Source organism: Crocodylus siamensis, chromosome 5, assembly GCF_052110815.1.
Source record: "Crocodylus siamensis isolate JL-2025a chromosome 5, ASM5211081v1, whole genome shotgun sequence".
Classification (NCBI taxonomy): Eukaryota; Metazoa; Chordata; order Crocodylia; family Crocodylidae; genus Crocodylus; species Crocodylus siamensis.
In genome coordinates this window covers 150,611,805-150,631,902 of record NC_143399.1, presented here as the reverse complement: position 1 = coordinate 150,631,902, position 20,098 = coordinate 150,611,805, and the positions used below count along the sequence as shown (strand labels likewise).

The 20,098-nt window shown below is 45.4% G+C and overlaps 1 protein-coding gene across 2 annotated transcripts in view; it reads right to left on the bottom strand.

The window, feature by feature from the left end:
- Positions 1–2,713: 2,713 nt before the first annotated feature.
- Positions 2,714–20,098, bottom strand: part of HIBADH (3-hydroxyisobutyrate dehydrogenase) — a 127,406-nt gene continuing 110,021 nt past the window's right edge. Inside the window, exons 8-9 of one of the 2 annotated variants that reach the window (XR_016442262.1) lie at positions 5,257–5,321; positions 3,599–3,721 (exon numbers count right to left, since the gene is read on the bottom strand). Coding sequence is in view for 1 of the 2 variants with exons in the window: in XM_090046674.1 (XP_089902800.1) it covers positions 3,563–3,721 (159 nt within the window). In the remaining variant the exon portion in view is untranslated. Of the gene's footprint in view, positions 3,722–5,256; positions 5,322–20,098 lie in introns of both variants that reach the window. The other variant, XM_090046674.1, reaches the window with a different exon arrangement.

Genomic DNA, 20,098 nt, shown 5'->3' with positions numbered 1-20,098 from the left:
ACCCATGCCCACTTCAGCAGAGGTGTTTAAATCTCCCCAGGAGGCAACTTTCTGTCTTAATACAACGTTACCAAGTTTCTCTAGTCAATCTTAAGTCTCCCTTCCCCCTTTTTAATGCAGGGATTCCTGCGTCAAACAAACTTGCTGTAGAGAAGTGAGGGAAAGTGTTAGTCAAAGCTCTGAGGCACAAAAAAAGGCAGGAGGAAATGGGTAGTAAGCCAAGTAATCAAGTTGTCCACCAGGGGGGCATTTCTGGGGAGTTGCAGAACCTTATTTCCTCAGCCTTGCACATCAAGCTGGTAAAGTAAAGTAAAGGAAACACTGGTAACATCTTGTGTACTAGTACAGTAAATAGAAGAGGAGCTTTCTTTCCTCCATGGCCAATGCCTGACATGAGAGGTCTTTAATTAAAAAAAAAAAAAAATCAGGATGAAATCCTGGCACTATTGGAATTAATGGGAAATTTTTTTGCCACCAACTCTGACAGACCCTAAATTTCACCCACAACACCTTTAAATATTTCCTTTTGTTCAGAATGCCTTTTCTTCCTCCAAGGGTGCGTAAAGATGCAAATAAAACTATGGAGTAGTACCCTGTTCAGTCTCTGAATAGAAAGCTTCTCCTGTTAAGCAACTGTTTTCTGATCATCATTTAAAGACATGTTGCACTGCATAATAAATAAGGGAAGGCTGCTTTGGATACATTTTTCTAAAGCAAAAAAAAGAGTCTTAGCTTTATTGGGTTCCAGTGTTCTGTTTATCAATAATGCATTCCCAGTCTGAGCGAGTATGATGGGAAGAACACTTTAATATTCAAACTAATTTAAAAAGAAGTTCCTTTAAATTTCCCTATGAGACATTTACAAAAATACGCAGCTAATTTATCGTACCTAATGTGTGTGTATGTTCTGAGAGGTCATTAGCACAGAAATTTGACAGTTTACCACTTTTCTGTTTTAAATTGACAAATTACAGGTTTTAATGCTTCCTATTTTGCAGACACTAATTTAGTGCTTTAACTTGAGTGCAGTAGGAATTTATCCCCCTGCTTGAGGCCTTACAATTTTACAGATAGTGTATGTAGTTCTAGTATGAATACCATTATATCCATCTTTTTAAAGAGCTATTTATCCATCTAATAATACAATATTGCCTTATAGAAATAGCAAAAATATGCATTCTAAAATAAACTGTTACTAGAGGTATAACTGGTAGTTCTTGCCATAATGAGACCCTTTTTAAAGTTGTTCATAACCTTGTCAAATTAACTGCTTGGACTAGGATTTTATCTGCTGGCTATCTGCCTCCAGCTGATTTTTTTGGAAAATTTCATCTAAATTGTTTCAGCCTTTTCTGAAAATAAGTCTTAGAGAAAAATTTGCAGAATGTAGGCAACCTTTCCTTTGAATAGCTGTAAGACCCCCACAGCTTTGCAGTAGAAACTCTGGACAAGTTTTGTGTTGCCTCTGTAAAAATCTGTCCACGTTTCCTTGTTAAAAGCCTGGGGGGGTATGGGGGGGGAGTCGTTTGCACATGCTCAGGGGTTGTCTTGGTCTTAGCAGCTTACAAACTCCAAAAAGATATTCAATAACCTTGCTTAGTGTGCTTCACCTCAAATGCTAAATACTGTGCAATGGTCTTTGCAAATGCCATCCTCACAGAGCAACTAAGAATGCTTTTACCAACCCAGGACTATGGGACATTCCAGATATTCTTTTGAAAGACTGCCCCTGAGCTAGGATAGTGTCTGGGGGTTTTTTGCTTCCTCATTAGCTCCCCTGCTGGGCATCAAGATAGCGTGAAGGAGAATCAGCCATGTGATTCATATGTAGCGGAGGCACAAACTAGACTACAGTCTTCCTATAATTCCTTGCTTCATTCAACACACACCTTTCACCTCTGGTAGCCAATGTGTTTTCAGTAATATTATGCCTATCTATACTAGTGATGAACTAAAGACCCTTAATAACCCAGAGCTCTATTTTGGTACTAAAGGATAGGAGCATATAAACAAGTTATTATGAGACAAGCTAGAGTGTAAATTTATATTATGACAGCTACTCCATGGTAACATGCATGCTCTTACAGCATAGTAAATGCAAGGTAACTTTCTCCTCAGTTAAAGTACAGTAAGAACATGCAGACAGGCCACTACTACTATGGAGCATCAGAAGCTATATAAGTTCATACCCAACCTTAGCTTGCAGTGACTTGTTCATGTGACCATACTCCAAAAATCATCTTTTAAAGGCAAGTAAGTCACCAGTATTATTTGAAGAGTTTTGTTTGAAGTTGTGAAAATGTACAAGTCAAGTGTCCACTATCAATTAGTTTTCAGAGAATTCTCCATACACGTATGATGCTAACCCATGCTCACAATTGTATTAATTGCATATGCATATTAAATGGACAACTGTATCCATAAAATGTGGAAAGTATGCTTATGAAATACATACCTGACCATTAAGTCCCCAATTCAGCAAATATTTATGCACCTGAGAAGTTCCACCGAGGTCCAAATGCACATACATAAAATATAGCACATATGAGCCCTTGTAAGTTCAGGGATCAGGGAATGCTTTGAGAAATGAATATCTAAATATGCCACTTTACACTTTTCATAAGAAGAGTTATGCAATGCTTATGCCAGATGCTTTGTGAAAAATCTAGTACAAGATTGCATTAAAAACCCACAAACAACTTTATAGCAGACATTTAGCAGAACAGATTTTTATTTGACTTCAAAATAATGGGATTTATTTAGATTTATAATATTGCAGTAATTACTTAAAGCAAATGTACATTTGTTAGAATTTTTAGTAGGTGCTATTTATCAACTTTGAAAATGTGCAACAGGGAATAAGAAAATATAAAATTGGGTTAGCAAAATATAATAATAGAGCTTTACAAGAGAGGCATACATACCATGTTATTTGAGCTAAGTCTATCAGTTAAACATTTTGTAACAGCTTTCCACTTACTTACACTCACCAAGAAGTTTAAATCAGGAACACTAATATGAAGGAGAACTCAACCCACTTTTAAGACTAAAAGCTGGTACATTTAAGAAAAAAAGTGGGAGGGAAATCCATCTCAGATGCATTTCTTCCTTGTTAGAGTTTTCCCTTTTTCCACGAAGAACTTCATTTTTATTAGGAACTAATGAAAACCAGTTTATCAGTAACACTGGCCACCAAATGTTATTCCTTTACTATTTAAGACTCAGTTTAACTACTTTGTACAATTAATAGCCATAATGTCAGGTGTTTTATATGCAGAGAATTAGGTACTTAATAAAAAGTATTTGCTTGTGAAAATCTTACCATGCTTCTTAAAAAACTGTTACTGTACAGCCAAAACAAACAACCCCTTTTCCCACCAATCAAATGATACAAAATCCTGGAGTTTGCTGTGACCTGGACAACCAAAAGCAGAGAGATCTGCATGCAATCGGAATCATGACTTGTGACCACTGACTAAACCCAACTATTTCTCAAATGAGTGACAAGAAGGTTCCAAAAAAAGCGTTTGGTTTGCAACAGTGTCCATTGCTTAAAAATAGCTCACAAGTTTTCCTCCTCACGTAAAAACTGGAACACGGCTGAGAAGTCTTTCAGGGCATAGCCCTTTGCACACATCATCCTGTAGATCTGATGTGCTAGCGATCCCAGGGGAACTGGTGTCTTAGTGTTGGTAGCAGAAATCTGTGCCAGGCCAAGATCCTGAAAATAAAAAGGGGGAAAACAAGGATGTAAACAGCATGCGAGTATGATCAGTTTACCCTCCACTGTACAGAGAAATCAACGGCCAACAAAATGCAGTACTAATGCCCTGGGAAAGAATGAATCAGCAACTCAGTGTTTTTCAATGGCACTAGAATTCATTGTGTAAAGCACGAAACCTTCTCCAGGAATGTTGTAAGATTCTAGGCCTCTGTGCACTCTGCTAAGATTCTAGGCTTTTATGCATGCTGAAAGCAAGACACAACATGGTGTATTATTTTTCCTCCTACAAATCTCTTTCGAGTACAAACCCTATCTAAGCCATTCACTTAAACATTTAACATTGGTTTCAGAACACAAACATAATTTCTATGCATGAGGTATAGGGAACGTATTGTTCCTAAAAGTAAAATTAAATGAAGATGTTTTAGCTGATGTGACTTCAGAAGAAACACAAATCAAATTAATCTTTTTGGATTCATAAAGAAAGACTTCTAGAAAGCATATTCCAAGGTTTGAAAGGTTACGTGTTCAGTCTGAAAAGTACTGCAGTCTAAACCAGTGGTTCTCAACATTTTTGGACTCAAGGCACCCATTGGAAAATGACAGCTCTTAGTTTTCACTCAATTTTTAAATACAGGAAATTAAGAGAGTGCTTGAAAGAACTCAGAAAGACTACATAGCGTCAGATTGTTTTTAACACTATCAATTCTTATTTGAAAACTCTGGGTTTTCTTGTGAATCATGTTTGCACACCTAACAGTGCTAACATTGTGTGGCACCTCATGGCATCCTTGATAAAAATCACAAGGCACCCCAGGCTGTCATGGCACCCCAGTTGAGCCTCACTGGTCTAAACATTTCCTAAAGATGTGTTCATAAAGAGGGGACTTCTTAAAAGCAGACACATTCATTTTAAGGATTCAAAAATCACCTTAAAGAAAGTAGGATTTTTGTGTGTGATATCATTTATTGTACAGCCTGCACGGTTGGGATAAGGTTGGATAAGCTTTTTAATGCAAGACATTCTGCATCAGGTCTTAAAAGTAACTAATTTTTTATAAAGTTGTATCATCATGTCGTGTTTAAGAACCATGAAGGATGACATAATGACTTTTCCCAGCAATAAAGATGAGTGGTGCATTTGTTTTTATACTAAGAGAAATAACACAAAATATAACCAAAAGTCTGGCTGAAACAAATTGGTATGGACACTCCAACCAGTAACAAGTTACAGAACCAATGGGCCCACCAGGTCCTAGCACCCTTCCTCCCATATAACTTTTATTTTAGTGAAATATTGCTAATAAGGTGCTAATAAAATTATACAGACACAGAAGGGGAAAGACTAAGAGTGTCAGAGTTTTTGATTAGTGTGAATGAATTTAAAAATCAGCAGGGCCTGATGAATTTCATCCAAGGTGCTGAAGGAATTGGCAGAAGAGATCTTGGAGCCCTTAGCAATAAAAATTTATAAAGTTGTGGGAGACAGGCAAGATTCCAAGTGATGGAAAAAGGACCAACATAGTGCTTACCTTTTAAAAAAGGCAAAAAGGAGGGGAATTATAGACTGCTCAGCCTGACTTCAGTATCCAGGAAGCTACTGGAGCAAATTAAAACAAAGACAGTTTGTAAACCCTGAGAGGAAGAAACGTTGATCGCTTGTAGCCTGCTTGGATTTGTTGAGAATAAATCATTCTAAACCAACTTGATCTCATTCTCTGACAAAGTAACTGGTGAGGTGGATAAGGGGAATGCAGTGGACAGGGGATACTTGAACTGTAGTAAGGCTTTTGATAAAGTCCCAAATGACATTCTCATAAACAAACTGGACAGGTGTGGGCTAGATAAAATTACTGCAGGGTGAACTGATAACTAGCTCAATAGGCACACATAAAGAGCAATTAAAAAAGGATCAATGTTGGAATGGCAAGGGTCTTCAACTGGGGTTCCACAGGGGTCTCGCCAAGGTCCAGTGCTATTTAACATGGTTATTAATTATTTAGTTGCTGGAACAGAGATCAAGCTTGCAGATTACACAAAACTGGAAAGCACTACAAAACTAGTTTAGAGGACAGGAGTAGAATTCATAAGGGCCTTGATAAACTGGAAAGATCAACAGGATCAAGTTCAATGCAGACAAACCTAACATGCTGTACCTAGGGAAAAATAATCAAAAGGACAAACAGAAAAGGGAATATGACTGCTGATTTATACTGAGACTGTAATCCACCAAACCCGTAGATCCTTCCCAGCAGTGCTACCACCAAGGCAATGTGACAATCTGAAAAAAACAAATGCAATTTTGGGCTGCCTCAATAGGGGTATTAGGTATAAGACACAAAAGGTGACAATACCAGTCTGTTTGGTGCTAACTAAGCCTACTCTAGAGCATTATGTGTAGTTCTGGATTCCATATTTTAAGCAGGATATAGAGAAGTTGGAGAGGGTTGGGAGGGGGGTGACAATGATAAAGGAGTCAGAAGGCACACCATATGAGAAAAGGTGGTGAGAACTTAACATATTTAGTTTGGAGAACAGGCAAGTATGAGGGGGGGATGATAGCAGTCTCCAAATATGTGAAAAGTTGCCATAAAGAAGAGGGAGAACAACTATTCTCTCTTGCCACAGAGCGCATCCGCCTGGTCTCGTATAGGCGCTCTCTAGCGACTTCAGAGCACAAACCCAGTTCTGGCCATGGGGTGTGTCCCTGGGACCTGTGCATTGGGTCATGTTCACCCCCGAGGGAGGCCCTAACCATCGCCTGCCACGACTTGATCTTCCTTTCTTCAGTGGTGGGGCTCCCCCTGGCAGATTCTCGTAGACCAGGTGCTGCCTTTTGTGGGTGTTCTTGGGGCTCCACCTCCCCTACACCCCAGCCATACGCCAGCCCTCAGGACAGCTGGATGATGGGTTGCTGGCCTGTCCCTTTGATGTTCTTGCCTGCTCTCTTCTCTCCTTGCACATCCCTCGAAGCCCCTTTACCCTGGATGACTGTGGGGTGTGGCACCATCCTTGTCTCTGTATCTGCACTCCCTCTGAGGCATTGTGATCCGTTTGCTGCGTCAGCTCTTCCTCTTAACCCAGGGTCACCTGGAGGATCCTTCCCTGGTCTGGGCTCTGTGTATCCTCCAAAAATAACAAATAAAAAAAAGGAGAAAAAAAAGAATAGTTGGGGTACGGGCCTCAGCCTACCCCACTCATGGATGTGGCATCTGTAGTCCTTGGGATCCCTCAATGCCGTCCTCTCTGGTCTGGGTGCTCTGCTGAGTCAGGCAGGTAATTCTTTTAATGGAGCCGGGAGCTGTGTGCCCCCATCTGGCCCCTGCCGAGCTGCCGACACTGCCAAGGTGCAGCCCAGGGAGCAGCTTCGCCTTCTAGCTCCAGCGCTGCTGCCCCCGCTTCCATTTCCCCACCGCCGGCTTTTAAATTAGCTGGGCGGTGGTTTTTGATGATATCATCTGCCGGCATCGTTCCCAGCCAGCAATAAAAGCGGCTGATGAACTGTGTCAGCAGCCCTTCTCAGTGTGACTCTGCTTCTCCTGTAAATGGTAAGTGTGCACTCTTCATTTCTTTCTTTGGGCAGGTCAGCCCTGCCTCGGCTCCCACCGTGGCAGGGTGCTCCGGGGCCTCCGCTTGTGTCTCCCGGGACACAGACAGCAGGACACAAAACAATGGCTTTATGTTGCAGTAAAACAGATTTAGCAAGAAAAGCTTCCTTACTGTTAGAACAGCAAGGCAGCAGAATAATCTGCCCAGGAAAGTTGTGGAATCTTTGCACTCATTCAGGGGGCTGGACCAGGTGACTCCTGAAAGCCCTGCCAACCCCATGACTCTATGATCATATGAAAAAAAAGACATCACACCTAGTAGCAGGAGCACAGGATTGGGAGTCAAAGTTCTCAATTCTATTCCTGCCTCTGCTACTGACTTAGTGACAGCTGCAAGCTTCCTTTTTTATATCTGATAACTCGAGTATAATGGCATTCATACTCTTCAAACCCTCAAAGCTAGTTTTTAAATCTCTTATGATCAATACAGAAGTTTACACTGAAGGGCACAAATGGGTTTCAACCACTGTCCTCACTTGGGGATTAATTATAATTTGCATTAAACCAGGTAGGACATCTTTAAATGCCATCAAAATCCCTGCCCACAGGGAAAGCTTTTTTGTTTGTTTGTTTGTATTTTGCTTCCTGGCATTTTGGGTGGAAGAGCTTGAAATTATGGACAGATTCTCTTAACTAATATCTTCAAGTTGAACAGTCTTTTTTACAGTATTTCCATGTTCTACAAAAAATATGATTTCCTTTGACAAGCTCCAGTTGCCTTGCACGCTTTGCAATCTCCTATGTCTTGTTTTGGTCAACCTGGCATTGTTAGTATCATGACTAACAACGTACTGAAAATGGCCCTAACTCAAAAAAGAAAATTGTAATGATACAGCCTTTTATCTGGATGGGCACTAATGTAGATGGGCTCCCAAATCCTTGAGAACACATTTACTAATTTCAATTATTCCAATCCTATGAATTCTAAGGAATCACTATTTTTCATAGGCAGAACATTCATAAAAACTCATCATGGCCACTTGCTTGAACAAGTACCTGCTTGAAAGTTGCCAGAAACACAAACTGCTAATTGTTGAAAAGGTATACATACTTAGGACAAAGTCAAACAAAAGGCTATATGACTCCAAAATAGATAGACACTTCTGACCCAGCTGTGTAAGAACTCAGAGGAACAGCTTTGCTGCTCTTTCCAACAATATGAGATTCCCTGAGCTCTGAAGTAGCATGAATGCTGTTAAAGAACAATGCAACTCTAAAAGTGTATGATAATCTTCAGCTCATAAGATTCACAGCATCTCTCCCGTAGCTGCTTGATATTCCCTGAACACCAGCACTCCCTTTCACTAAACAGCATGTAACAATGTGCAAGTCTTCTGAAAAAGTGTGTCTGCCAGCAAATACACTCTTTTCTTGTCCAGTCTTTGGCAAAAGCCATCCTAGCCATCAGACCTATAAGCACTATTTTCCCCCTAGCGGTTTAGTTCAGCAGCTCTCATAAAGGGTTACACCCAAATATGTCAGCTGGTATTATAGTCCTGTCCACTGAGTGTGTCTACACGTGCATTTGATGCGTCACCAATTTACTCACAGTGAGTAAATAGTTCCAGACATGTTCCTACATGTGCAGGGAAGTGGGAGCAGATTTGCTGCAATCTGCTCCTGCTTCCCAGGGCCCTGCAGTGGACCTCTGCTGCCACCGGGGGGAGCTCCAGCAGCTGGCAGCCCTCTTCAAAAGCTATCCCCGCTCGCTGCTGCTTAGCCAGCCGCTTCCCTGGCCAGGGGCAGCATTCACAAAGCAGGAACAGGGAAGGACAGGCCAGGCTCCTAGCAGCAAGTGCTGTCATGGCTGCAGACCCCGCTACCCCCTCCCCTTCTCCTGAAGGCCAACCTCTGCTGCTGCCCAGCCCACAGCGCCCGGGCTCTGAGGGTGCAGGGCTCTTGGCATAGTAGGATGAGGAGCTGCCTGCACCCCTGCCCTCCCTGCAGGGGTCTTTTCTGGGGAGGTGCCCTGGGGCCAGGCCCCTCCCCCCCATGCCACCACTGGATCTTGAGCCTGCCCCAGCTGCACATGTGCAAGAGCTGTTTGTGTGTACAGAGGGGTGCCCAACCCATTATGTCCAGCTACTGATGATGGCCATGGTACCCCTGGTGAGCCTGTGCACCTGGCATGGGACCTTGAGCTACAGTGGTGGGGGGGGGGGGCAAATCCAGGCTGGCCTGCAACCTTTGCCACTGCCTAGAGGGCTACCTGTGGCTGTGCTACATGTCCCTGCCCCCTGATAGGTCTGCATAGCTGGCAAAGCAGACACTGGCCTGGGCTCCCCGAGCTGCTGGTGGAGAGTACAGTCGGGGAGCTCAGTGGGACAGCCAGCTGCAGGCTCCAGGGGTCCTCCCCCAGTGACCTGTCGCTGAGGGTACCAGGCCAGGGTGGGGGCTCAGGCATGCCACCTATGCTACTGTACACAGCACAGTTGTGGCTTGGGTCCCAGGGTGCAAGGATGTCCATCAGTTGTTGCATAAGTGGCATGGACTTACAGACACTCCCCAACTGAAAATTATGGTTGGTGATGGCAGCCCACTGTGCATGGAAGACCTTAACTTTTATGTGACACTGCTGTGCCAACCAGTTCCGCCTATGCTCCCACATCCAGCTTGACAGCTCCTCATAGATATGGGCATTGGAGTGCCCACTCTGCTTGAGCTGGTGCTGCACCTCTGCCTCACCCCACAGTCCCACGAGGTTGCCAGTCTCTTCCTGCAACCAGCTGGGGTTCCGAGTGGCAGGCATGTCACCATAGGGGCTTCTGCACTAGCTCTCTGGGCCTCTGCACAGTGGTCCTTGCAGTCCCATGCCTGCACAACTGCCTGCAATGCCCAGTGCAGGGGCCTGGCATGGGACCAACAGCTGTGCAGCTGAAGCAATGCTCTGCAGCACCTGCAGGCTCAGGGCAGGCTGCTGGGGGTGGGCTGTGGGCAGCTGGAGCTGGCCCTGGCAGCCAGAAGCTGCCTGTAGCTGGGGCCGAGGGCCTGGACAGCGCAAGTCTGCCAGCTGTGCAGCACTGGGGTGCCAGGCAGCAGGGCCAGAGTGCAGGCAGGCTGGGGCAGCTGGCCTGTGGCCTGTCCAGGGGGACACAGGGGCCCGGCGTGCCCTCATGTTCCCTGCTGGTGTTCCCTAGGGCTCAAAATGCCTGCAGGCTTTTAAAGGCCTGAGGCAGAGGCTGCCACAGAGGCAACCCAGCCCTGGGGCAGGAGAAGCTCCCAGCCTGAAGCCCTGGGGCTAGCCTCCAGCTACCTCTACCCCCCACCACCTGCCCCAGAAGAAAATTTGCTTCTGGGTTGCATCTACATGTGCATTACTGCATAGCAACTAATCTTGAGTAACTAACTGCAAATGCAGGTATCAAATTTACTCGCAATTAGGGGTGTTTACTATGCAGGATGCACGTGCACATATAGACGCATGTGCTTACTGCGTAGTAAACTATGCTATTGTGCAGTTAACTATCTCATGCCCAGCGGGAACTGCTCCCAGTTTCAGGAGCCAATCTGCATGCCTCAAGTTGAGCCTTCAGGCAGTCTTCAAAGAACTGCATGAAGGATTTGCATAGTTTCATTTGCCAGAGGTGAACTCACCACAGAGGAGTTTCTTTGGTAAGTGGTGCTGGCAAGTAGCATAGAGATATTTTACACAAAGACTGCAAGGGCTGTATCAAGACGGAAGGAAAACGAATAATATTAATCTTAAATAGCTACATAGATCACGGAAAGCATATAAAACTGCAGGGTTTCAACTGGTATCAAAACTATGTCATTTCTGAACAATATTGTTGCAGGGATTTGTTTTCAGAATGTCTTTATATAAAGTTGTTCTGATGGGGATCTGGCCCTTCCTGACCTTTCTGTTAAGACAACTCAGGAGTACATTTTCTTGTTCCTCTTCCCTCTTTGGAATTGCACAGTGTCTTCCAGATGTCTCTATCAATGTCTAACATTTTTTCCTCAACTTAGAATGGGGGGGGGGAGGGGGAATGGGGAAAGAGGGGTGAAATCAGTCTTGCAGGGATTCAATACTTTTAAGATAACGCCAAAATGCAGTTTTCAGTTACTACTTTCCAGTTTGGTATGAATGAGATTCTGCTACCTAAGGACAGCCCGAAGGATTGCCCTGACCTAGTATCGGAAATACTTCAGTAAAAGGAAGAGAAATATTTGCCTCAAGTAAGTCTGGATGATCCATCTCAACCTTGACAAGGGTCAAGAAGAGCATAATATGAACATAGCTAATCCAAGGATCTTAAAAGGAAGACTATTATCAACACCTTGATTGTTAAGGAGAGAAGACGACTTGTGGTCTGCAATGTCTTCTCTTTGTAGTCCCTGACCTTTAAAAGGAACGGCAATTAATCTGAGTTTTGAAGCGACATCTCCAAACTAGGTCTCAAATTGAAAAAAACTTGTCTAGAGATTAGGTTACATTGCTAATTTCAAGAAACAAGAGTGATTTTCCATAAAGATGTTTTACAGAAAGTTTTCCGCCACCCCCACTTCCCTTCCAAAGCCAATAAAACAGTCCCTGTAACTTCATTTGTGGGATCCATGGTGGCATAATACTTTGGTAAATTGTTTACTTATCACTACATTCAACACCATGTTCATCTGAGAAGGTGAAATTTTATGTTGTGTTCAGACAACAGCTACTTTGTATTACGTTTTTTTTTGGATATACTGTTATCTTTTCCATTTCCAAGAATGTCCACTTTACCATAATTCATTCCAATTCTCTTTTACAGCAAATGTGTGCTGTGTATTTTACAGAAGAAACAGAAGCATAAGTCCTGACCCAAATAATCTGCAGCCTAATTTGAGAAATGACATGGCTAGATGAAACACAGAAAAAGATAACTTCTCATCTCAAAAAAGTCTTTGTACAGACTCGTAAATGGACAGCTCAGTACAAGGAAGAGGTCACCACTGCACCAATTTTTACTTTGACTATTTTGTATCTGTTCAGCAGTAGGCAATGCTATTTTCCTAGCTAAATGCTTACTCAGGTAATTATTTTATCTGCATCAAAGAATGTGTCCCTGGAGGATTGTTCAAGCAGCACTAGAGAATCTATTGCCCCTCCTTTCTTTCCATTTTGAGGTCTTGAGACAATAGAAAGTAGTCTGACATTTCTGTATTGCTGAAGGCAAAAAAGGCTCAACTAAAGAGGTAAACAAACGTGGCTATATCATTTTCATTAGGAACATGCTTGTGTTTTGGGAAATGTTCGCTTATCTACCCTTGATACATCTCAGATCAGAGATTGGCAGCCTGATCAGTTTTAATGACAGAAATTAAAATTTTGATGCTGGATAATTAAGTGCCAAATTAGTTAGCTAGCTCAGAACAAGTCAGCACGAACACAACCTTTTCTTTTTTGTTCTCCCTTTCCTCTACCTTATTTCCTCTATCCATTCTTCTTACCCCTGGTCCCCCTTCCATCAGGTTCTTTGGTAACTCCCCTTTTCTCCCTCAACGTATGTTCCCCGCCCTATTTTATTTTGTTACTCCTCTTGACATATACTGTACATAATACCAGAGTACCAAATACAAAAAAATTGCCTTGAAATTGCACCTGTGAGACTCTCCTGCCTTGACAGCCCACTCGCTGCTGTGGTATCTCTTCACCCTTGTCTTCTACGTTTACTTACGTATATAATGGAAAAGCAAGCACCAAAGTAGAACTGAAATAGACACAGTGTCACTTTGCAACTCTGCTCTTGTTTCTCCTTGTCTTGTTAAATATAGGGTAGGGAATAAAGGGAGGAAGAAGGTAGTAGGTTTGTTTTGTACTGCTCTGTAGCTGCTTCTTTCAGGGTCTTGAGCAGGCAGGGAAAGACTTAGTGTTCAATTTATCGTAAAACTGTTTCAGTCCTGCAAGATACTCTGTATAAACCCCATTTCAGTTAATCTTGAGATAGAGAAGCAAAAAATGCCAATAGGCATTGTGATATGCATCAAAATGGTTTAAACAAAAATACCATCAAAAACAAACAACCCTATTCCCAAGCCCTCTTTCCCCCTCTCCCCCTCACAGATATGTTCCCATATTGTATGGATGACAGGTCTCAGGCAGGCACAAGGGCCTATCTTTACAGATAAACTTATAACTTGAGTACGAGTACATGAGTGAGGGCACAGAGACATGAGCACAAATGATTTAAGGAAGAAAAAACTGGGAACCTAGAAAAAATCCATACGAGATTTCCATTCTGTAACTCTTGCTCCTCTAGGAAACAAAGCTGCTGTGAAGATACAGGACTCCAAAATGCATAAGCAAGCCCCAAAAGAATGTGCTCTGCACAGCCCAGCTCAGCCCAGCCCAGGCCAAACTCTTGCCACAAGGAGGCTACAGAAAAGAGAGATGAAGAACATGCAAAGGAAGCAGGTTTCATATGACAGTGGAATGAAAAGAGGCATGGAAAGACTAAAAGTCAGGGAAAATACATCCAAGGAGAAAATCAGTTGATGGACCAAGCAACAAACAAAGGAAGTTAGTTGTTGCGCAGAGAATGGTCTGGAGAGGAGCAAGATCGGTTTGGGAGAGAGACCAGAGAGAAAGGAAATTACAGTAGTTGGAATGGAAAAGTTTTCACGCACATCATACACAGAGTTGCTGCTGGTTCCTGGCAGCCAGAAGAGAAAACTACCTGGAAGTTGCATCAGTTTCATACTACTGCTCCTTTCCTAGCTGGGGCACTGGAGGATGCAAGATGCATAGTTTGCACACAACTGTCTGATGCATACACCAAGTTAAAACCAGTGATGGTCCTTGTTTATCTCTAACATTAGATCTGCACTCAAGCTGAAGGATGCATATTTACTAAATAGAAGACCTTACTCATTTGCTTCTGTCTGTTAGATGCAAACTAAGCTCACCAGGTTGCCAATGCTCTGAGGAAGAGAGAAGCCTTCACATGAAATGAAAGTCTCTTTCACAATCAGGACAAATAATCTCACTACTGGGGAAGAAGAATTTGATATGGGCACTCCTAACTTTGCTATTCTGAGCTCATGCTGAATAAGAGATAAAGTGCTGGGAACACAAAAGGAAGCAGACACACTGGCATATTAGGTCAGAATAGAGTTGAACCAAAGCAACCAGGAGATAGCACAACTTAAGCGGTGTCAAAATTCAGCACGTGAGTCTGTAGTAGGCAGAATTATTGGTTTGGTTTTTGGTTTTGTTTGATTTGGTTTTTGTTGAATCCCAAATGATATTCCAAAACAATTTTAAGTAGATTTGCAAGGAAACCTCTCATTACCTTCCAGTCCTACAGTGAGGTACATCAGGAAAAAAGCTCACAAAGTTGTGAAACACCAATGTTACTGTCCATTCTATAAAGATACAAAGAGCACAAAGTCCTGTGTAGGAATTAAGAATGTCACCTCTGAAAATATTTGATTAAAACAAACTGGGTGCATCTACATATGCGCCTTACCGTAGAGTAGACTAATTAGTTCTGCAGAAAAGAATCACCATCGACATGGGTGCCGCCAATATTAGGGAACCGTGCATTAATTAACTCTAGTTTAATTAGTAAACTAATTAACTCCATGATAGTACTACCTTACTGCGGAGTAAGTAACTGCACTGAAATGCATGTGTGGACGGTGACAAGGGCTGGCTTGGACATGTGGGTGCTGAAGTGCAAGGGGGGGGGTTACCTGGTGCCTAACCACACAGCTCCAGTCTCAGAATCCTTGTGCCCCAGCCAGCCTCTCTGCTGCCTGCTGCCACCACTTGGAGCCCAAGGCTAACCCCCCGCCCCCCCCCCACTCCCCCATGCACTCTGCTGCTCTGCCCTGGCTCAAAGTGCTGCTAGTCTGGGTGCACGTGTAGACACTACATCCAGGAGCAGTCTGGCTCAAAGCGCTCCAGAGTTTACTGAGTTGCATTACTTGCATGTAGATGCACCCACATTTTTTTATTTTTTTTTTTAGATAAAAGAACAATTTTTACAAAAAATGTCTTATCACAACATAGGACAGAGAGAAAAGACCAAGATTCTAAGCCAGTTTCTGCCACTGACTTAGGGCGTGAGTTTAGATGAATCAGCCTCTGTGACTCATTTTTTGCCACTTGTAATAAGACCTAGAACACTTGTTTGAGGTTAAGTCAATCAGTTTTTGCAATGCACTTTGAGATTGTCATATGGAAGATACCTTGGACCAGATAAAAAGTTGATGCAATTCAGACCAATCTGACTGGGCATGTCCACATGTGCAGGCATGTGCACTTGCAGCAGCTCCAACAGAAGTGGCACAAATCTGAGCCAGGGCTTTTTGCCTCAGCACACATGCCCAGACATGCACTTTGGTGTGGGGCAAATTGTCCCACTTGGGGCAAAATAACCCTGCTTGGTTCCTCCCAGATCTGCAGCCAGGGGGAACTAGACACTGAGGCCAGCACCTGTGCTGGCCCCAGCAGTACAAAAACCTGTCCTGTGCCAGCCTCAGCAGTACAAAAAGCTGCCCTGGCAAGTAGTTCACTCTCAGGAACTTCGGAAAGTGCATGGGTCTACCCACGACACGTGCAACCTGCTGTCTGGTCCAGGAGGTGAAATCTGGTTTACCTCCCTATGCCTTTGCCTTTGTTAACCAGGTCCTGCACAGTGTCAGTCCCCACCCCCTCCCCCACCCCACTGGAGTTTGTCGTGGGACTGGCACCTTGCCCAGCCTCACGGCGCTCCCTGCTCCACCACCTAAGCCAGCTGGAGGACACCAGACCAGTCTGCTTTTCCAGCGTCCATCACCGCCACCTCTACACACTTGTGTGCCACACGATCCACCATGCCACCCTCACATCCTGCTCAGACACCAAGTGAAGGGACCTGCTCGGCAAGGGCATGGCTAGGGCACCCTGGTGGCTGAGTATGTACTCCATCCTCATCCCACAAGCCACTGGGGACCTCAGCTGGGGGCTCCTCCATGGAGCTGTTCATAGTTTCATAGTTAGTAGGGTTGGAAGGGACCCGAGCAGATGATCAAATCCAACCCTCTGCCATGGGCAGGAAAGAATGCTGGGGTCAAACGATCCCGGCTAGGAGATTATCTAGCCTCCTTCTGAAGACCCCCAGGGTAGAAGTGAGCACCACTGCCCTTGGAAGTTGGTTCCAGATCATAGCCACCCTGACTGTGAAGTAGTGCCTTCTAATGTCTAGCCTGAATCTACTCTCAGTCAACTTATAGCCGTTATTCCTCGTTACTCCCGGTAGTGCTCAGGGGAACAGGGACTCTCCAATAGCCTGCTGGTCCCCCTTGGCCAGTTTGTAGATAGCTACCAGATCCCCCCTCAGCCTTCTCAGGTGGAGGCTGAACAGGTTCAGGTCCCATAGCCTCTGCTCATAGGGCCTGCCTTGCTGCCCCCTGCTCATGCAAGTGGCCATCCTCTGGACCCTCTCAATGCTGGCCACATCCCTCCTGAAGTGCAGCGCCAAGAACTCCTGAGCCACCTTTTTGTTTTTGGTCACCCCATCCATGGCCCCATTAAGTCCTGGGACCTCCTGGTCAACCTCCTCCTGGCGCTGGCCAAGCGGGCTCTGTATTTGACCAGGAAAGAGGCTTTGGCCAGGAAGGTGCCCGGAGATTGCGGGGCTGGTTTCTTCTCACTTGTCTGTGCACATTTCCAGGCAGAGCACCAGTGGGCGGTGTCCACTGGCTCCTTGGATGCCTTTGAAGACTGGCAGGTGTGGCCTGTATCCTCCTCCAGAGCACTTACTTTCATGTTTTGACCCTATGACCCCCGTGTCATTCCTATCTGTTTTTTTTCCCCCCTTAGTTGTCCCACAAAATCAGTTGCTCCATTCATTCATTAGCCACCATATAGTGGGGGCTACTAGTTTACTGGGTGGGCCTTAGAGCCCACAACAATTCTGAATGGACAAATAGACAGGAGCTTCTGAGGTCTGCATATCTGCAGGAAGAGCACCAATGGGCCATGTCCACTGGCTCCTTGGATGCCTTTGAGGACTGGTGGGTGTGGCCTGGGGCGGCTCTGCTCAGTGTCCCCATCTAGAGCCCTTTTTTCACATTTTGACTCTTTAAACCCCACATCACTCCTATCCTGCTTTTTCCTTAGTTGTCCCAAAATTAATAAAGAAGTTGTATCTTTCACCCTTTGGCCCCACACAGTGGAGGCTATTAGTTAGATGGGTGGGCCTTAAGGCCCATGTTAACTGGAAGATACAAATAGACAGGAGCTTCTGGGGCCTGGCTAATTGGTATCTGGGGACACTACCCCTCATGTCAGCTAGACTGCTGAAGCAGCCCTAAGAAGTCTCTGCACCCTCTAACCACTACAACAGTCTGGTAGTGGGTGCTGCTGCCTGGTTGTGACCTGCTGCCACCTGTAACAGCATTTAACCCCAAGGCTGCACACATGGCAGACTCAGATGGGGAGTGCATGGCTTTTAAAGGCACCTGCACCTCTGGGCCAGCTGCCAGTGGGCTGTGGCTACACAGTTGGCCTTTGTGTAGCACTACTGCACACTGCCTGGCCATCTTGGGCAGCTATTGCCCAGAAGATATTCTCAGTGTGGTGGTCTGCTCTGAATTGTCAAAGCATGCCCTCCTGGCCCCAAGTGGCCAGGAGTTCAGCCACCTAGAGCTGGGTCCCGGCTGCCAGCTCTAAGCAGTCTCCTCTGCCTGAGTCCTGCCACTTGCTTCACTAGCAGGAATTCTGGTGTTCCCTATTTAAAAACTGCAAAATCCCTGAAAAAAAAAATCCCGAGGTCACTCTTTAAAATACCCCCAAATCCATGTTCTTCCACAATTAAAACAAAAGACTACTAGATAGATATAGACAGAGAGATCAAATCAGTTGGGCAATGTTTTACTGATATATTTACAATTTTAAAGAAATTTTGAAGCCTACCAGTGCCTCTATCATTATAACAAAATACATTCTAAATATCTATACAGTTTGGCTTTATTTTTCGCTTTTCTGTCATAGAAAAAAGAAGTCAACAGATGTGCCTACTCCCTTTGCTCATCAGGATGTGCAGCACTGAGATGCCAGAGTCCTGCCTCTGCCCTTCACTCTCAACCCACAGCCTGCTCTCCACCCCAGTCCCATCACTCCTGACCCACAGGACAAGGTATGTGGGTGCAGGGTTTGTGGCTAGATTGTTGGGGGAACTGTGGATGTGGGGGTGCATATGCGGAGGCTGCTCAGGAGGGGTGGGTCCCAGCCCCCCCACAGGGGCCACAGCTTCCCCCAACAGGGCCCACAGCCGCCCACTTGCTCTTCCACCTGGTCCCAGCTCCCCACTCGTCCCCACTGTCGAGTCCCAGCCCCCACCCAGCCCCAGTATCTCTGCACTCACTGGCAGTAGCAGTGGCCACCGAAGCCACTCAGGGTCTCATGGCACAGCCTCCCCACAGGGATTAGCCCTGGCCACCTGGCACCTGTGCTGCTGCTGCCACATCACAGGTGTGGAGCTTGGCTCAGCAAGACACCGTGTGGCGTCATGTGTTGTCAGGCAGCTCGGGGTCGCTGTGGCCGTCACTCAGGGCTCAGCGCTTCTCAGCCCGAGTGACCCAGAGCTGCCTGACAGTGTGTGGTGCCCGTGCAGCTCCTTGCTGTGCCAGGCTGCACTCCCACAATGCTGCAAAGGCAGTGCAGATGCCAGGTGGCCAGGGCCGATCCCTACTGCCCCCCGTCGCACTGAAGGGCTGTGCCATGAGGCCCCAACAGCCACTGCTGCAGCTGGTGAGTGCGGGGAGGTTGGGGAAGTGATTGGGGAGCTCTGGGAATGATGGGGGGGGGTTGAGATGCTGTAAAAGGCACATGCAGCAAGAACAGCGTGTGCCCCCGGTGACTGGGGGTGGGGTGGCGGTGGCAGCAGCAGCAGCAGCAGCAGCAGCAAGTGGGGGAGCTCCTGCAGACTCTACCAGTATTGTTGGCGGTGGGGGGAAGGGAGTGGTGAGTGCCAATCAACCACCCGAAGGGAGTGGTGAGTGCCAATCAACCACCCGCAGCTGCCACTGGCAGCATTGGCGGCGGCCAGTGCGGATTGCGGACCACCTGCAGATGCCACTGGTGTCAACAGCAGGGTGGCAAGTGGCAACCACCCACAGGTGCCGCTGACAGTGTCGGTGGTGCACCACCACACTTAGGGGGGTGCATGTGCACCTGCATGCACCCCCTATGCATTGCCCCTGACGTGCGGGTTCATGTGGATGTGCCCATTGAAATCAATAGATATATGTGGATTTAAACAAGCTGACAATCTGATGTATATAAGAGCTAGATTTTTATTATATGTAGACTTTAGGGTTACATATAGACAGTCAAAAAGCCTGAGGCTGAATCTTTGTAGGTTAATCTAGGCTCCATAGATTGAACTGATAATCAAGTGAACAGACATTCACTTTGATTCTGGAAATTCAGCCAGGAGGTGGGGGGGGTACTCAAACATGCCTCCATGCTTGGCTACAGCAGACAGCTTGGGCCAAGACTAGCCTACCCACTCTGTGAGAGGCAGGGTTTGTAGGGAAGGTGCAAAACATCCTGGGATGTTGTGGGGACTGTGAGTTAACTTGAACCTGGAGGGGATTTGGGACAGACATTCAATAAACCAATTTAACCTAAATCAGTTAAGCCTGACAACTTCCATCCAGGTTTAACTTAAACTGGTATTGGCCATTATGAACGCAGTTTGTGTGCGCTGAGCTTCTGTTGTCTTACAGATTTGAACCAGTTTCAGATCACTTATACCGGTTTATGTGTAATGTCTGTCCCTAGCCTAGTTGACAA